The sequence below is a fragment of the Canis lupus genome, chromosome 2 (genome assembly GCF_003254725.2).
Source record: "Canis lupus dingo isolate Sandy chromosome 2, ASM325472v2, whole genome shotgun sequence".
Lineage (NCBI taxonomy): Eukaryota > Metazoa > Chordata > Mammalia > Carnivora > Canidae > Canis > Canis lupus.
Window position 1 is genome coordinate 33,048,156 of NC_064244.1, and position 20,049 is coordinate 33,068,204.

The following is a 20,049-nucleotide window of genomic DNA, read 5'->3' on the forward strand; positions in this document are numbered from 1 at the left end:
CGACAGATGAATGGATAAAGAAGATGTGGTACGTACACCGTGGTATTACTCAGCCGTCAAAATGTATGAAATCTTGTCATCTAAAGCAACATGGATGGAGCTAGAGGGTATGTTACACAAAATAAGTCAGAGAAAGACAAATACCGTACAATTTCACTCATGTGGAATCTGAAAAGCCAAACAACAAAAATAAAAGCAACTCATAAACACAGAGAATAAACTGGTGGTTGCTGGGCGGGGGGGCCAATGGGGGGGCGCAGGAGCTTGGGGCACAGATGAAGGTAGTACATCACAGGGACGAACGGGGCAGTGCAGGGAATGCGGTCAGTCCCGGTGTGATGACAGCGGGTGGTGCTGGACGGGACCACACTTGTCCTGATGTGCAGTGAGTGGCCGATGGACCGGTAGCCCTGGCACTAATATGACACCATACGTCAACTACACTTCACTTTACAAATTAAAAAGAGGGTAACATTTATTGAGTGTCTGCTCAGTGTAACACAGCTGCCTGCATCATGTAACCGACGCCCTTGAGAGCAGTCACAGAAGAGGAGACAAACTGTCTTTGTTGAAGCCACTTAACAACTAAATCTAACTCCCAGGATTTCTCTGAGGAATCTTCCCCTCTACTTGGATTATTTTCCATGTACGTCAAACATGGAAATAAAATATTTAAAGGAAATAGCAAAACCGAAGCACATGTAAGAGTGGAATTCTGAAATGAGTCAGTCCGGAACACGGCAAGAGCGTCGTCAGGAGGCGGGAACAGTACCTCATGGCAGGTGTCCTTATACAGCATCCGGGCTATGTCGGCCTGCTCGCTGTCTGCTGTAATTAAAGGCAGAGATTACCTATTACCAGCCATCGAGAAACACAAGACTGTCAAAAGCAATACAAACATTTACATGTTCTTTTGGTGTGACAGGAGTGGACGTATACCATTTTAAGTGAAAATGTCTATTTTAAAGTTGAGGTAGAACAACACTTTATATATAGGCGGCTTCCACGTTGCTTTCAACAGAGGCCTGAACATCTAGGTACAGGGCGGCCTCTTTGTTTCCCTGGGAATGACGAAGACGTTAACGTGGAGGATCCGAATAAGCCAAAGTGCTTATAAAAAGCCTCTCAACTAAATTTACCTATAAAACCATAAGGTATAATGTTTCACCATGTGGTGTGCCGAGTCTTTGGCCAGTCACTTCTATAAGCTCTAACCACATCACCAAATATTTTCGAGTTGCAACCTCGACATTATTGCTTACAAATCATTAAAGTGCGGTTTTGAATGTCACATTTTATCAAAGATATTTCCTGACATGAGACACGAATGACATGGAGAAACATGTACAGAAAAGAAAACCATTCAACCTCCATAGAAAATCACGGTGTTGTGGAGAAGCAGCTGGGCGTCCGCTTTGAATTCTTCGTAACTTCGGTACTTTCCCTCGTTCACCTTCTGTGGAGGACCAAGAGCAAGACGGCGACAGTTACCAGGGACAATTCTGGTCTGCGTTACACAAACAGGGTGAGAGCACAGGAACAGGAGAACATCCCAGAACGACACAGCGCAGCTGGGACAAGCCTGCCTGTGGCTGGAAGCGCGGGCAGCCACTGGCGACCCCTGCGCTAGGCTGGCTGCTGGCTGAGCTCCAGCGGCCGCGTGGGCCCCTGGACAGAGCGCCTCGGCCGGCATGCCAGGGAGACCCCAACTACACACCCGCCGCCTTGTAGCATGAAGACTAAGAAAAAGACAACTGTTCGCCTCTGTGACGCTTTACCATCACCGTGAAGACAATACACTTCTCATTCTGAATTGGAACTAGGAACTGAATTGTAAAGAATTTTAAATTAAAGTCCAAGGTGTTTCTCTGTGCACAAGACGGTGCAAGGGCTCCTCCGTCTACGCCAGAGGCTGTGCGGGAAGGATCTCTCCCAGGGGGCTCCCTGCTGCTCTGCCTTTAGCTGCCAGAGGGAAGGATTATGGAAGGAATCTGAGGGGATTTTGTGGAGGAGGCAAAGTTTTTAGAAGGGTATATGGCAAAGTAATTTAAAAGTAGCAGGGAGGGATGCCTGGGGGTTGAGCATCTGCCTTTGGCCCAGGGCATGATCCTGGGGTCCTGGAATCGAGTCCCGCCTTGGGCTCCCTGCAAGGGGCCTGCTTCTCCCTCTGCCTGTGTCTCTGCCTCTCTCTCTGTGTCTCTCATGAATAAATAAATAAAATCATTAAAAAAAAAAAAGTAGTAGGGAGGCATTTTCTTATCCTGGTGGTACTTTTAGGAAATCAGTTTGGAAATTAGAATATGAAGGCTTCTAAAGAATAACTAAGATCCTGCCTTTCTGCAGTTGTCCTTCCTTCCCAACGGCCTGGGAGAAACACCCTGATGGAGGTCCCTGTCCTGTCTGCCAGCGAGGGTCACAGGGCTTATTTACAAATATCCACCTATCTAAGCCCCACTCTGAGTTTCTGACTGCACTGGGTTCCCCGGATCTGATACATACCCAGGTGGAAAAGCCCTACCGCACACATCCAAAGCAACTTTGTGATTTTTGATGTTTGCACCATCATGGCCTGGATTTGGATCTGAACTGCAAGCTCCCGAAGATAGAAAAATCGTGTCTTCTTGTCTCTTTTCCCTACAGTGCCTGTTGTTCATGGACGGCCCCTGCTAAGCACCATCAGCCCACCTAGTACTCCCCACGATCACCCAGGGTCCAACGAGAGGAAGCTGGCAGGTGTCTCAGAGAGAGGAAGCAGCAGAGCAAAGTCAGGGCAGGGAAGGGCAGAAAGGTGGCTGTGCTCATCATGGTCCTTCGAGACCTTAGGGGTTAGGAGAAGAGGCTGTGCTTGAGGGCCTGAGACCCAGGGGCACGAGGTCAAGTGAGAGCTCCTGTTTCACCCCAGGCTCTGCAGCCACTGCACAGGGAACGACCTTCCTTTACCCTGGTCCTACTGAAGCACCTCAGTCCTTCCCAAGGCCAAGGGAGAGGAAGTCATTCCTGTGGCCTCCCTGTAAGCTGTTACAGACAACCACAAGATCCTGAATTCAAAATGACATGTAACGTACAGAATTAGTAATCCAGCAACCCTACTGGAAATGCATTGAAATGATCTACTGGATTTTACTGCAACTCATAATTACATATTAACAAATCCTCGGCTAGAACAGGTAACATTAAGAACTCTGAGCCAGTTCTCTGGTTATAACATCTGTGTCATTCAAGTCCCAAGACGCTAGTCCTATTCTCTAGCGCTTCCTGAGAGCCAGCCACTCCAGCCAAGAAACCATGTCCAGACGGGAGTCCTTGGATCTGGAGCAGCAAGTGGACCAGGCTACATGCCCCTTGTAGTCAGCAGGTACCAAGAACTCGCACATGGCTTACCACCAGGGCTTCTCAGAGAGGACAGCTGATGCGCACACAGAGCAAGCGCACGGCAGCCATGCGGCAGCAACACCCTCGAGGGCCCAGCCTGTTATGTTTTGGGAGGAGGGTGGGCAGCCACTCTATCAAGAAGGAATGGCAATCAGAAGCACGCACCGGCAGGAGCTACTGGGTCACCGGGAGCCCTGGGTGTATTGGGAACAGGCCAGAGGGCCTGGCTTTACCTCCTGGATGGTAGGGACGTCGACCGCCGAATGCACCAGCCTCCGATACATCGGGTGCTTGTTGTCCTTCCCCTTTTTGTTAAGGTCGATAGCCTGAAAGGTCATCAGACACATCAGATTTAAACACAGCTGGAGAGAGGCAAGTGAGACAATTTCTAAACAACAGAACTTATATACAGGGACTACATAGTTTACTATGACATTTTTAAGATTCTGATAGAACAATTACTTTGGAAAACTCCACTTCGTTTTGACACTACCAATCAAAATGTTCATTTTGACAAATGGAATTACACATGCAAAAACATTCACGTTTCCACAACGGGGAAAGGACCATAAAGGGGCCAGCTGACTGGATACCTTCCAACACCCACACACAAACACAAAGTCAAATGGAGACACAAATGTGAAACCTGAAATTACATAAATCCTGAAAGAAGACAGAGGCAGTACACTTCTGCACATCAACTTAGCAATATTTCTCTGGATATGTCCCCTGAGGCAAGGGAAACAAAAAGCAAAAATGAATGAAAAATTTCATCAAGATAAAAAGCTCCTGGGATCCCTGGGTGGCGCAGCAGTTTGGCGCCTGCCTTTGGCCCAGGGTGCGATCCCGGAGACCCGGGATTGAATCCCACATCGGGCTCCCGGTGCATGGAGCCTGCTTCTCCCTCTGCCTGTGTCTCTGCCTCTCTCTCTCTGTGTGACTATCATAAATAAATAAAAATTAAAAAAAAAAAAAAGATAAAAAGCTCCTGCCTAGCAAAGGAAACAGGTGACGAAACTAAAAGGCAACTTACAGAATTTAAGAAGATATCTGCAAATGTCTTATCAGATTAAGGGTTAGTATCCAAAATCCATAAAGAACCTATCAAACTCGACACTCAGAGAACAAATAAACCAATCAAGAAATGGGCAGAAAACATTAATAGACATTCTCTGGAGAAGACATCCAGATAGACAACAGACACATGAAAAAAATGCTCCACACCACACATCACTAGGGAAATACGAATCAAAACCACACTAAGATACCACCTCACACCAGACGGAATCACTAAAATTAACAACACAAGAAACAACAGGTGCTGGTTAGGATGTGGAGAAAGGGGAACCCCCCTCTTGCCCTGTTGGTGGGAACACAAACTGCTGCAGCCACTCTGGGAAACAGCGTGGAGGGTCCTCGGAAAGCTAGAAATAGAGCTACCTTACGACCCAGCAATTGCACTGCTGAGAATTTACCCCAAAGATACAGATGCAGTGAACCTCAATGTTCATAGCAGCAATGCCCACGACAGCCAAACCATGGAAGGAGCCCAGCTGTCCATCAACTGATAAATAAAGAAGATGATAACACACACACACAATGGACTACTACTTAACCATGAGAAAGGATGAAATCTTGCCATGTGCAACATCGTGGATGGAATTAGAGGGTATTACACTGAGTGAAATAAGTCAGAGAAAGACAAATACCACATGATTTCATGGGATCTAAACAACCAACCAAACAAACAAAAATAAACAGACTCTTTAATAGAACAAAGTGGTGGGTGCCAGAGGGGAGAAGGAGAAGGGTCAGAATAGGTAAAAGGGATGAAGAGGTACAAACCTCCAGTTATAAAAAGGTATGTCTCAAGGATGAACAGGGCAGCATGGGAACACAGCTAATAATACTGTCCTAACACCGTGTAGTGACAGATGGTGACTCTACTCATTGCTGAGTATTGAGCTCTGTGTACAAACGTGGAATCATGGTGTTGCACATCTGCCACTAATAGAATATCATATGCCAACTACACTGCAATTAAGGATTTTGAAAAACAAAAGATGAAACAAGAGAAATGTATTTGCAGAGAGTAACAGTGACAGTTTAATCTAAAGCAGCTAAAGAAAAAAAAATAAAGCAGCTAAAGAAATGTCCATCAAAACAAAACAAGCCTCTTATGGAATAATTCACCACACGAAGGCAGTACGGTGGCGGTGTCCTGCACCCTTTCCCCTGCTGTGGGTGGGTACGTGCCGGTCCTCACTGGTCAGGAAGGACCTTGGCTGGAGCTCGCTGAGACCCTCTGCAGGACTTACCCTCTCCTTCATGCGGGAGACGATGAACCGCAAGTATGTGCTCATCTCCTGTTTGTTTGTGTTTTTCTTCTTGATGCTCTGTTAAAAATAGAAAAGGCCAGATATAAAATATGATTATTTACCAGTCTGTATTCATGTAAAAGACTTTTACATATAAAAGATTACAGTATGCAAAGATTGTATCAAGAGATGCATTATTTCCAACATATCTGATACAGAGAAATCTTTTAAAAGTGCATAGCATTTGATGTGACAAAATGGAAAATATTATGTTGTACTTGGCATAATACCTTAGAGAAATATGCATTTTTTCTTGATATTTAGAACTTCAACCATTTCCAGATAAAACAAATGATGACATAATAATGACATGATGTAGAATCACTTACTTTACCAAGAAAATTAAAAATTAAAAAAGTCGGCCAAAACCCTTTAGGGAGCATTGTGAATCAGTAATACCGGATGGTGAATTTCGACACACACTAATCTTCATGTAGAAGGTCACTGGAGTCCACGTCACCTGTGAACTGTGTACAGCACAGCTGCACACCTAACTTCTGTTTTAAGAGTTATGGGCTCTCTTTGGTAATAACTCCAATTTCCATTAGCCTGACCTGCAAAGCCAATTAGGTTCTCCAATCTGTCTCTGAAAACCTAAATTCATGTGATGAGGCAAAGACAGGATTCTACCTTTTGTGTCATTTCTAGGCAGCTAGGAAGCAGGGACAAATGTCCTGTTTCCTCCATTGAGACTGAGGCCTCCCGGCAGAGCCCTGGCCCCGCGGACTGGGTGTGGTCGGTACGTCCCAGCTGCCCTTGCCCCCTCGGGCCCCCAGAGGACAGTCCTCCGCCCCTTGGAGTCGTGGCTCCCAGAGAACTGTGCCACCAGGGAAGTCCTCCTCATGGTCACAGACTGCAGGAAGGAGCTAAGAATTCTTTGCTGTGGCTAAGTGAACTGATGACCCCCACACACAACATGAAAAATGGACATTTTCTTCCTAGAGATGTGGTTTCATGCCCTCTGTGTTTAAAGTGTTCCCTTCCCAGGATGCCTGGCTGGCTCAGTTGCAAGAGCATGCAACTTTTGATCCTGGGGTTGTGAGTTCAAGCCCCATGACGGGTGCAGAGAGGACTTACATAAAATTTAAAATAATAAAAATACACTGGCCCCTTCTTTCCACTTCTCACCTGGACTCTGGCCTAGAGAATTACTGCTTCTGTTGCACTCGACTCTATTTTATGACCTGTGCACGCACACAGCTTCTAATTTATGCCCACTACAGAGCGGTTTCAACACCATCCATCCCCAGAGACACTGGTGGGACGTCTGTAAGCAGAAGTCGGACCTCCCCGTTGAGCACACGAGCTGACATTTCTGAGGGAAGGCCCCTGTGCTCGTATCTGTGTGTTCACTCCCGCATTTGCTCACGGACCAGGTGGCTGTGACGTGCAACCGAGACCAAGCACCCGCAGTATTCGCATGGAGCTCACCACACAGGGCATCTCCCCGGACTCCAGGGTTACAGTCTTTGGGGCAAGGGGCAGTTCTGGCGTAGCTGTGGACCTTCATGTCTAACAAGACCCAGAGCAACACGTGGGAAGCTGCTCCGTCCAGTAAGCCGGCACCTCAGGGAAGGGACAGCTGTGTGCACCTGCTCCCCACACAGGAGGGTAGGGGGCTGTCAGGGGCCTCAGGGGATGCAGGGCATGGTCAGCTATGTGTGACGCTGGACCAATGTTTTTGCAACATGGATATCCTCCCATGCACTGCTTTCTACACTGAATGAACACCTGGAGGGACTGTCAGATACATGGATGGCAAAGGGTAAGAGGCCAAGCAGGCTGTTTTCCTCACCTTTTGGGACACCTGCATTCTCTTAAAAAGAGAAGAGAATGAAAATGAAAGCTTTCAGCTACATGCTCTATCACATTAACTCCAAAATATTCTGGATATGTTCCTAAAACCACTGATCCCAAATACCAGTCTGATATTTAAATCACAAATTTGTGTAAATTCAAATAAAACAGCAACCTACATCAGGTTACAAAGTCTTATAACACCATCTGTGGAGTTACGGTTGTTTTAATGGGTGACATGTAATTTAGGGGAAATACACAACCAACACTTCACGCAACGAACTAGAATTTCAGGGCTCACTCCGTACTGCTCCAAACTCCCCTCGATGAAGCAGAGTGGGAATGCCCTCCTCCCAAGGTCTCCGTTTCAATACCTCAAGCTCCACCTGGGGAGCCCCTGAACAGACGGGTGTGGAGTGGGGACTCTGGGGACAGTGGCCCTCTCCAGGCTACAGGGCATTCCGCATCTGTGCAGGAAGATGGTTTTTCCTCACTGTGCTCTCAACATCAACCTACAAAGTACTTCGCTGTTTGTTAAAACTTAACCCCCTTGGTTTTGTGTTTTTTAGAACCTTAGAAAATAAATCGATTCAAACATCTCTTCTGGTAACGAAGGCTCTCCTGAAGATGTAGATGGACTGCAGTGCACGTGAGCACTGCCGAGGACACGGGGTTCTGGGCCTCATCTGCCCTGGGCACCCCCGGGGGTGGCAGGCACCTGCTTCCCACACCTGCAGGCCGTGGGGCTCGCTGGGGGCGCTCACGCCAACAAGAGAGAGACCCTGAGCGCACGCGGCCTCTCCCCACAGCTCTAAGAGACAAAATATTTGCCACAAGATGCTTCCGCACTTGCTCATCTTGTGAGCTTGCTTTCTGACACTTCCCTGTTTTAATTTAGAGGTTTAATATTTCACTGAAGAAATGAATGGAGCATTGCAGCCTCTGTAGGATGGCACCATATGACTTGTGAGGCTTTCCTAGGTGACGTGGTATGAGCTGCCCATGTGACAGTCACAGCACTGTTTCAACTGTGCCTGTCAGCCAAACCAAGACATTCAAAGTGACTTAAGAAAAACCCACTTTAACAGAAATTGGAGTAGCTTCTAAGGTAAATGATATTCTGTTTGTAACATAAGTAAGACAGCTCTTAACGGCAAGGTCAGAAAAACAAAAATAATGCAGGTGTGCTACAAACGTGTGAGACACCCTCTAAAGTGAGATGCTCTCAAGCACACAACAGATGACCAAGGGGCTGCGTTCCTCTATGGGGAGAAAATAACAGAAAATCTCAAACATCTTCCCGAGTATGGGATTCTTACCACTGTCACAAACAACTGCTGAGGCCAGAGCAACCCGGATGAGGCCAGGTGGATGCCACAGGGAAAACACAAACCAAGCAACGCAGCCACACTCAGGACCTCACAGTGGTTCTGGCGAGAAGAAGGCACGAGTCACCTTTGATCCTGTCAAGGCTCCTCCTCAGCTGATTCCTGACCACGATGCCCAAGCAACGCTAAAGAACACATGCTCAGGACAGAATGGTCTGGAATCCTTAGTATTCCTTAGAGATCCAGCTTTTCAGCTGCAGAAACGTATTTTAGCAAAAAAAGAACTTGTGGAAATAGCATCTCAACACACCTGGTACCCAAATGAGAAAACTGTGCCATCAGAGATCCAGGGATGTTTTCCTCAGATCATGAATCTGTGCCGCTAGAGTGGACCAAACCCACATCCCCCAGTCTGTGACTAACCAAGACGGATCCCTAGCATCCGTAATATTTTTCCTGTCATAGGGCTAGACCAGCAGTCAACAAACCTCCTCTGTGAAGGGCCGTTAGTAACTATTTTAGGCTCTGAGGACATAAGGTTGGGGTCTGTCCCCACCACTCAACCTTGCACTCATAATTAACACGTGCACTGCACAAGCACAGCTGTGTTCTAGTAACACTTTGGGATACTGAAAACTGAATTTCTTATGATTTTCACAGGTCACAAAATATTATTCCTTTTTGATTTTTCTTCAACCATTTAAAAATGTAAATCCCATTCTAAACTCACGAACAGTACGCAAACTGGCAGACCTGACTTGGTCCGTGGGCTGTACTTTGCCAACCCCTGGACTAGACTCTGTTCTGTGAAAACAGCGTCCACACTGGTCCGGCTCAGCCAAGTCTTCACCACGGTCTTGTACGATATGCGGCACAAAGTAAGTGCTCAACAAAGACTAGCAGGTGAACTGCTGGTCGTTGTTACCAACTTCACTGCCTACTAGAAAAAATATTCTATACAGTTGAACTCAACTCAAGCACAGAAAAGCCTTCCAAATGTGAAACACTTATTCACAGCCAAGCTGTGTCAGCATTCTCTGGCCACTATAAACCGTTTTATTTATTTGTGGTGTCTATACCGCCTCACCACCAGCTGACACCTAAATACCGCCTTGGCCTCCAACCACAATGTGCGTGAGCTCCCAGACATCTGGGGCACCTGCTGGAAAGTCCTCGGCCCCAACGCTAAGTTCTCAACAAGCACCCAGGCGACTGTGGTGCAAGCAGCCTCTAGTGTTGCTTCAGAAAGACACACATCTGTGTATAAATTACCCATATTACTCAAGGAATCGGGAAGCTCCAAGCTCTCCTCAATAACTATCTGTGATCGCAGTGAACATCATCTACACGTAAACTGCCTGTGTTGTTAGGGAAATCAGAGGCCCTACATGCAGTAAGTACTCTCCGCAACCACCTGTAATGATGGGCTACGAAAGAATCCTCGTTTGTAAGAAACCCGGTAACTGAGACGTGCACAGCAGAGCTGGCCTTGTGGACATGGCCCAAAGTCCGGCCACTTCTCCTTCCATAACTCAGGGGTCCCAGGAGCCCCTTAAAGACAATCATTTACCAGGCTAATTTTCTAAAAATATACCTGTGTTCAGTCTTTGTCACACCCCACTGCCAACATAGGGACGTTAACTCTCCTCTCCAAGACCGGAGGGCAAAGCACCCATCTACTGCCAGCGTGGAGGGATGAAAACGCGGAGTGCCCACTTCTGTATGTGGAACGCACCGCGTGTAACCACATGGGTCCCCCTGTGGCTCTGGCCTAAGTCCCAGAGCCATTTGCATCTGGCTTCCTGGCAGTAGCTTTTTTTTTTTTTTTTGTACTTAAAGGGATTACAATTTAAGTTTTAACCCTCCCTTACACTGTCTCCTTACTCACAGGTAAAAGCTGGAGGTCAGAGGGTGAGTCAAACTAAGAAGAGCATGCTGAGCTGGATTCCTGGAACCCGGCCCTCCCGAGTTGGGACGGGAGCCCAGAAACCCCGACGCAGAGTTTCCAGACTACTTGACCGCGACTCACAAACAGCACGGAACGTTACTCCAGCTGTCCCTACACTTCATTGTTACGACGGCAACTCCTTCCTGTCTGATTGAGGCAATGTGTTTTGCCTCAGTTCAGATGATACGATCAGCTTTGTAGCAGCCGACATATCAAAGCACAGTCTCAAATTAATTCCACATGCCACAAAAATGACTGGAATGGTAAAAAGAGGCCGTATTTCTACACCCACTACATCCTCATACTCACAAAGAAATCGCTCAACTACCAGCTAGGGAGAGAGGAGGGTGCTCCACACGTCGAGGACTCTCATCCCGACATCAGACGCCCTCGTGGCGGGCGTGTGGGTTCCTCTGAGCGTGTTCCACGGGTGGGAGAACAGGAAAGGGACATCCAGGGACACGTTATGGAACACAGGTCTTAGGTCTTACATCGACTTGTTCCTTTTCCCTCCTACATGACACTACAGAACAAGACTGGAAACACCCGGGCAGCAGGGACTCTTCCGTGGGATGTGCTTCCCCACTCTCTTCTGAACATCGGGTACCCGCCCCAGGGCTCGGGTCTCCTCCTCTGCTCCGTAAGGCCGTCAGCCACAGGAACACTACCGGCCTCCCTCCCACCTCGTCCCCTCCTACCGCAGACATCTGCAGAGACAATAAAAGGTAACTGTGCCCATTTTGTCAATAGTTTAAGTTCATCAATACTGGAAACATCAAATGAGCATTTGTGTCTCTAGATTAAGTTGGAACCATTCTGATGTAGAAACTGGCTCAACTATCGTCTCTTAACCCTCAAAGGTCAGGTTTAATTAAAATTCACCCATTCAGCAAAAGATACATCAGGAAGAACAAATAATGTACCACCACCCAAAACACTTCACACCCAACTCCAAGCTTTCTGACAGGATGTTAAACTCATCATGGGAGACAATGCAGAAAACGTGTGGTTTTCTATCTTGTTTGGGTCCAGGTCATTTTATAAAGACGTTAGACCACAATACATGAGATTTTATAGTTTTAGATGCTAGATCTAATTTGTAACACTCTCTGGCTGGAACAATATTCCTGTCACCTTTTCCTACTGTCAGGCCTGTGATGAAGAGTTCAGCAGCCTCAGAAAGGACTTGGTTCAGAAAAAGATCTCCCCCTCCCCCCCAAAAAAGAAAAAGATCTTCTCAAAAGTAATTTTGTTTTTTATGAGTATAAAAATATGATCCAGTTGGCTTTAAAAACTGTAAAATATATTTGGTTACTGTTCATTTTGTATTTTTAAAATAATACTTTGTCTACCATAAAACAAACAAACTAAAAAGCTTCTACTTCTATTTAAAAATCAAATCTCATTCTACATTCATTAATATGGTTAAAATCTGACTTACCTACATTCAGGGTGAATGTATTAATAAACTTCCCACACTGACAGAGGGAAACAGACCAGAAGGCAAGGACAGTTACACTTTCATGGTAGACACAGGAAGGACAGGTTTTCAAAACAGGTTCATTTACCATTTTGTCCTATTCATTCTGAACATTAAATGAATGACCTCCCTACTTTGGAAATTAAAAAAGACCTATACTGCCTACACACCAAAAAGAATGAAAAATGGATTCACAAGTAAATTTCTATCTTGAGTTTCAAGAAATAGCTTTCATCATGATTTTTTTAGCTGTCTCAGCAAACAGAAGTTACAGTGCAGATGACTCCACATAGCTCACCCAGAACTAAGCTGACATTTACAAGTCGGGGCCAATCTGTCCGACTCCAGGTGGCCCCTCATGGCAACAGAGTCCTGGTTTAGCATTAGTTAAAAACAGTGAAGTGGGATCCCTGGGTGGCGCAGCGGTTTAGCGCCGCCTTCAGCCCAGGGCGCGATCCTGGAGACCCGGGATCGAGTCCCATGTCAGGTCCCGGTGCATGGAGCCTGCTTCTCCCTCTGCCTGTGTCTCTGCCTCTCTCTCTGTGTGACTGTCATAAATAAATAAAAATTAAAAAAAAAAACAGTGAAGTTCCTTCATTTCCGTTATCTACCAAATAGAAATGCGGGTCGTGAGCCTGATAAGCCTGCTCGCACGCCCACTGGACACATGCGCCCAGGGCTCCCACAGGGCAGCGGGGAGAGGACACTCCAACCCCACAGAAAGGTCTGCCAGGGAGCATGTACCGGCCCCAGGAGCGATCCTAGGGTAGCTCAGAAAACATCCGTGTGTCCATATATTAAAAAAAAAAAATTCAAAACGTTATCACCAAACATTATTATGATGTTCACCAGCAGAAGTAGAAGCCAGAAAGCATGCGGTGCATGCACACATATGAACATCTGCATACGTATGCAAGCACACACCGGCACGGACAGGAACACTGACATGCAGCATATGTTCACACAATGCAACTGCCACATGCATGTGCACGTGTACATGCAACACAGATGCACAAAGAAACCCCTAGTCCCACATCTAAGCACATGCACACACACACATAACACACAGACAGCCATGCATGGACACATACGAACACATACATGTGTGTGCCCACACACACACACACATATGTAGGCTTATGCACACACACAGGCCTGCCTTCCATAACTGAAGCGCGAAGGATGAGGTGATTTTGTAATTCGAAAACTATATAAAAATGAAGCAAAACTGAAATGACACATTCATTTGTATCCCATCACACTGGTAACAAAGACCTGAGAAATACTTTCATGTTGGCATAAACGGGTCTAATCTTCTAAAGGGCAATATGGTGATTTTTATCACAAATTAAAATGTGCCCATCCTTTAAATTTATGAATTCTACCTCAATAAACTTATCCTGTGAAGGTGATCACACAGAGTGACATAAATATGTTATTTATACGTTAAGTTTCTTTCCTTTTAAAAGATACAACTGACTACACTGTGTATTACAGATTTATCTTTTAGACAAATAAAATCTTAAAAGCTATTTCACTTAAAGGTTATGATTTTCTAATTTTTTTCCTGAAATATTCATGGCTATTTTAGGCATATAAAATTCAAATACACTTGACTATAACAAAATACAAACTTCATTTGCACACAGAAGTAACTCATAGCGAGACGACTGCTCTCAAGTGTCATGGTTCTGGGCACAGTGGGACGAGTCCCCTGACAGAGTTTCAGCGCGATCCTGCTGATCAGACAGGATAGTGGGGATGGTGGGAATGTGCATCAGGAGGAAGTAAACTGAGGCAACACCCTTGTAAAGAAACCTGGGATAGTGCTGACCTGTGCGGATACACACTACATTCGGTCATGTGCTTGAAGTTATGCAAACACAGAACAAATGGATGGGCACACACACACACACGCACACGGGGAGGGGTCTGTGAGGACATCCACCTGCTGTGTCATACAATTTCTGGAAATGTCATTTTTAACTTATCCTTCTCTAAATTATTTGAATTTTTCATAGCAAACTATAAAAGAAATAATTTTAACTCCCTCCCTTTTTGTAATGAAGGAGAGTTCCATGTTAGAGTGCTAAACAGTACGTTACTAGAATTTTTTTCAGAGCAAAATGTTAACATGACATTCAAAGGTTACTTTTCAAGAACAATCTATTGTGTCTCTACAGTTTAATTATTTTTTAGAAAAGCAGATATTCCAAAGAAATATCCTCAGGGTCGTGAGATTCTTGAGATTATGAATGTTAATAAAATTATTTTAAATACAGAAAACTTCCTATCATTGCCTTCTTAAAATATCTGGAGGTAGTCCGATACAGGAGACAAAGCTACTTGAACTGAAGCAAATCTGGATAAGGCTAACTGCTGGCTGACAGAGACCAATTCTCAGGGACATTTTCATCGCCAGAGTGGACAGAGTATACATAATAGGAACAAAAGTCTTCCAATTGCTGTAAAATACTAGAAATCCTCAAGTTTAGGTAGTAATGGATGACTTCCACCTACTATTTCAACTTGCACTGGAATATGGCCCTGGGCATCTTATCTTCAAAATCTGTCATGAGTGTAAGTGGTTCATCTACGCTCTTTCTAAGCCCTGATTGGAAAGGAGACTGGAGAGACTATTCTGATCTGCAACCACGTTCTTTGGTCCCAGTCTATAGACTCTCTGGCTCATTAAGTGCAAGAACATTTAGATCGCCTCCTTTTAGATCACAAAAATGGTTTTACTTCAAGTTTTGACGCTGTTTAAAAAAACAAATCAACTACAAGATATTTAAAATCTCATTAGAATTTCAAGATTCTTATTACCCCTTCTCCCGGAATACCGGTTCTTCCCGGATACCGCTAAGCATGTATCTTTTTCTTGACTGTAAAGATTAAAACGATAGAACAGATCCTACACAGAAACAACTATTTCTTTAGATGTTTTAAAGCTCAAAATAAAACTCCCCATCCCCAACCCAGATGCAGGCTTTCTGAGCCTCCCAGAGTGACTTCTGCTCTACGAAACCAGTGTGGAGTCATGAGTTTTTACTGACTCCGCATCCCCGCAGCAAGCTTAACTCTCTCACAACATGGGCAAGTCCAGACTGACAAGGACAAAAGGAAAACCAAAGGATAGAAAGTAAAACAGATGAGGTGCGCTGAGCTCTGCTGCGGCTACCGTGTTCCTATGTGATCCGGTAACTCTCTGAAATTTAACAAAAACCATCTGGTCAGTAAAAGTAGAGCAAACACATGGAAAATGGGACTTGACAACCTGACAGTGAATTCCTACAAAAGTAGCATTAGACATTTTCTTTACAAGTGTAATTGTTCAATTTCCTCTCAGGAATATAAAATATCCACAATACAGTTTAACCCATCTTCAAAAGTCCTACCTAGCGTTTTTGCTCAAAGTCTGTACTATGAAAGCTATGGCTGTAAAGACACCTGCCTGTCAGCAACTACCTGAGTTCCAGATCCCTCCTGAGCAACCCAGTTCTTTTGTATTTTTACTGCCATTGCTATTGTTCCTCAGATTTCATTAAGAACTCGTGTCAATTGTTATAAGAAAACAGATATTTGTTTTTAAAATGCATAGTCAAATCCATAAGAATATGAATATTAATACAGTTCTCACACCCCCAATTAAACCAAGTGAAGTACACTGAGGTAACATACTGAGGGTATACAGTGGTGCTCCTGAGGGAAAGTACACTGAGGTAATAATACACAGAGCGTGTACGGTGGTGCCGGTGAGGGGAAGTACACTGAGGTAATACACGGAGCGTGTACGGTGGTGCCAGTGAGGGGAAGTACACTGAGGTAATACATGGAGGCTGTACAGTAGTACCACTGAGGGGAAGTACACTGAGGTATTTCATGAGTGTGGACAGTGGTGCTGGTCAGATCAAGTGTACCTAGGTAATAAACAGAAAGTGTACAGTTGTGGTGAGATGAAGTCTACTAAGAAATTACTAAGCCAAAATTACTAAGACAATACTAGAAGCTCATCATCCTGGCAGGTTATTTAAGATGCAACTAAAGAAGGAAAATATTATGAAGATACAACTCTTTTACATTATTAACAAATATTTAACTGAATAATACAAAGTATATTCAGCAACTGAGCCCATCAGTAACCTAGGCAACTTGTGTGATTTCAAATATGGATCATAGTAAATACAAATACAAAACAATAGAGGTTGCAATAAAATAACCCCTTACTAATCACCATCAACGCCATATGCAATATACTCTGAAGGCGTCACACATCACTTGTACGCACACATACCACGTTCTACAGCCAACAAGCACAGTCCGTTATACTTCTCACTAGGGAAGTAACAGGAAGGAAAATAATTGTGGTAAAGTCCCTATTTATCCTACCAGACTATTTCATTTTGCTTTAAGTAATTAGAATGCTTTAGAGACAACTGCCCCATCCCTCCACCCTCCAAATAAAATACAAGTGAAGAATCAACTAACCCATGATATAACAGAAAATAAAGGTGACATTACATGGATATAAAATGGGAAGTAGATACAAAATTTTCCAACAACATGCCTTTTGCTGGCTGTGTTTTCTCAGTGGAGAGGACGGATTGAAGCGAACCTGGTGTTCCTTGATTTCCAAAGGCTAGCCATGACAGGAGTCACACAATCCAGAGGCAAGTGTGACAGGGCAGAGAGCATATTTTTATGTGACTGGAACTTTCTATGGTCCATACCCTGAATATGTTAGGTGTTCTGGGGTTTGCGCTAAAGAGTGCTGTGTTCATTCACCATCATTTCAGCAGATAACCCCCACCCTCCAGTCCATCATCCATTCACCTGGCACGCCCACCTGGGGTATCTTGCACAGCTATTATCAGTGAATTCCAACCCTCTGACCAGCACATGAAAGCTCATAGGTACTCACCCTGCATACTGGGCACTGCCAGTGACTACTGCTGTCTCTAAGCCTGTACTCATCAGACAAACACTTGGAATGATACACACGAAAACACAGGTCACATATCAACACCTCTCCAGGCAAATGGCATTCAAAACAATACCAGTCATGATTTTCTGTTTCCCAGTCCTACAAAAAATACAAAATAATTTTGTATGACATTTTGTCAATATCTGCAATGACTAAGAACAAAATTGAAACTAAAGTCCATCAGAAGTTAGGCATTAAAAACAATTTTAGACATTTACTGTGTTAAAACAAGAGGGAAAAAATACCTAGAAATTTGCCCCTTTAAATTTTGAATTTCTTTCCTAAACAGTATTAATAATCAGAATATTTTAAGGTGATCTGATAGTAAAACCAGCCCAAATGAAGCAAGTCCAGAGCCAATCCCAGTTCTAATGTTATCTTTCAGTTTTTAAAATATAATCTATGGAATAATTTATTCAATAAACTGAATACCCTAAACCAACACCTATAACTTCATATTTCCAATAAACAAACCTCTGTTTTGTTCTGCACTTTAAACAAAATACAGTAAGTACTTAGCACGCTGTGAGAACAGAGAGAATAGTAATAAATGGTGATGCTCACTATTCTTAGCTTCTCATCCATGGTATTGGATGCGTTATTGAAAATAACATTAATCAGAATGTCCATGTTCTGACAGTTGTCAAATTTTCAGGGTCTGTTGAATTTGGAAAAATAAATTGAAAATGTGAAACTAAGGGTTTAATCACATTCTCCAAAGGACATTACCATAAATGTAATGAAACAAAAAAGCAGCAGGCCTGTTTTCTTATTGGGACTATCCCTGGAAACAAATGAGCATAAGGGCAGGTGCTCTTAAACATTCTCTGTTACACTCTGTGTTTGTACAGCCAATGCCATTTAACAAGAAACAGAAAGATGTCATCAGTTGTCTTAATTTAGAAGTAATTCATTAATTCATTCCTCATAAATATCACTCTTTGCTTTTATAAAAAAAAAAATACCTGTATTAAGAGTGATGGATTAACTCTCCACCTTCCTCTGCAGATGTGGTTAAGGAATGAACGAGGGTCAAGCCCACACGTGGTGCAATCAAGGCCACTTTCAACAGGGACCCTGAAAGTCCAGGCATAAGCTCCGTCGTCATTTTTCTTTTCATAAATCACTGTCTACAGTCTGCTTCTGAGGTTGGGCACTTTTTATGTTTTCACTTGGGTCAGTTACTCCCCCAACAGATGGGCTTCAGCCTGGCCCCTGTTTAGGAAGCACTGACTCCCCTATGGTACCTAAGGTCCGAACCTGTCACTGCTTGACCTCATGAGAGGCCTTCAAAAGAGAAGAGAGTCACTTATGCTCCCAAATGCATGTCTTCCTACCCATATTCAGGGTCATGGCTGGAGGACATTACTAAATTCCACAAAAATGTAAATTTTTGGTTTGCTTATTAAAAAAAATCTATATTGACAAAAGTAATAAAAAAGCATGACTATTTCTGGTTATTTGCTGAAGATGTAGATACGCTGCAAACTTACTTTGGTGGAGTGATTTCAGTCAGAGTACTTAAGATACTGAGTTAACACAAAACCCTGAGGTGCCCATGGTAGAAGAAACGAAGCTCACCAAGTTGGACACAGACTATGTGTGTGGTGCATGGCCGTGACAACGGTCACTGAGGGCGCCCATCTCACAGGGCTCGTGTGGGAAGCTGCACTTTGGCTATTATAAGTTTGTCTCATAAACTGTTGACAAATTGGTTTTCAGTAAGGATAACACAGTTTGTTCTATTTTTAATTAACCAAACTCTTTCCCAGTTCGAAATGGAGCCTTTCAGAATATTTTCTTCACAGCTGTTCAGAAACATCTTCAAGGATTTCGGTGGCTTATATTTGATTCATTATGAACAAAAGAAACTGCCATCCCTCATCATTTGATTTTTTCTTTTTTGCAGTAATTCATCTTCCTCTAATTCTCAAAATGGCAGGCACTCAGGTCAAGACAAGGCAGCAGGAGAGCATACCACTGGCACACAGCTCAGGTATCTCTGGTACCTCCTGCCTTCCTCTGACCCTCTTCTTTCCATCCCACTGAGACATGCAGATGGAAGTGCATCTCTCTTCACCAGAGTGAAGTTCTCCACAACGATTGTAAGAATGAAACTATAACTCAAACAAAGTAAAAGTAGAGGAATACGTGGAAACCTGTTCATACAATAGCATGTATGTGCTGTTCATTCTGTTCACGACAGCAGCAGCTGCTCAGAACACACAAATGCAAAAGTCAAGTTCAAAAGTTAATAGATTTTTAATCCAGGGAATGTTGTTATGGATATAAATCATATAAGCATGTTTGTTATAGGCAGAGTTGCCTACAGTTTGTCTTTTAGTAAACAGAATCCATTGATATAGGACTTTTGACTAATACTTAATGTATGCCAAAAAGATAAGCATGCATTTTTACTGGATTTTCCCAGGTGTCAGCAACTATTCTAGACAGAGCCTGGTCAACAGCACATTATATGAAAGGACACTCCAATACTTCAGAAAGCTTTAAAAATGCAAACTTACTAGCATAAAATCCAAGACTAGAAGCAATGTAAAGACAGTATGATTTTAATGAATAACTCTAGCAAGAATAAACTAAGATAGCCTTAAAAAAAAAAGATGGAAATGTAATACAAAAAAAAAAGGCAGAATTATAAAGTAAAATAACATAGTGCAAAATTAGTTCACCTTGTTTGGGGCTGCTGTCCTGGAGAAAGGCTGCATACTGTAGGCCTTTCAAAATAAAAACAAAATAATCTT

General features: G+C 43.9%; 1 protein-coding gene and 1 pseudogene across 26 annotated transcripts in view; one reads left to right on the plus strand and one right to left on the minus strand.

Moving 5' to 3' along the window:
* The window catches only part of ZMYND11 (zinc finger MYND-type containing 11), a 131,045-nt gene that overhangs the window by 19,170 nt on the left and 91,826 nt on the right, over window positions 1–20,049 (minus strand). For 12 of the 26 annotated variants that reach the window (XM_049101472.1, XM_025445555.3, XM_035713148.2 and 9 more), the window contains 6 exons: window positions 19,978–20,022; window positions 17,225–17,386; window positions 5,691–5,768; window positions 3,606–3,698; window positions 1,369–1,456; window positions 773–828 (listed from right to left, as the gene is read on the minus strand). In XM_049101472.1, coding sequence (XP_048957429.1) covers window positions 773–828; window positions 1,369–1,456; window positions 3,606–3,698; window positions 5,691–5,768; window positions 17,225–17,386; window positions 19,978–20,022 — 522 coding nt within the window. Of the gene's footprint in view, window positions 1–772; window positions 829–1,368; window positions 1,457–3,605; window positions 3,699–5,690; window positions 5,769–17,224; window positions 17,387–17,851; window positions 17,871–19,977; window positions 20,023–20,049 lie in introns of those variants that run through there. The other 14 variants (XM_025445559.3, XM_035713157.2, XM_049101473.1 and 11 more) reach the window with 6 other exon arrangements.
* Window positions 1–20,049, plus strand: part of LOC112658885 (60S ribosomal protein L17-like) — a 384,311-nt pseudogene that overhangs the window by 1,605 nt on the left and 362,657 nt on the right.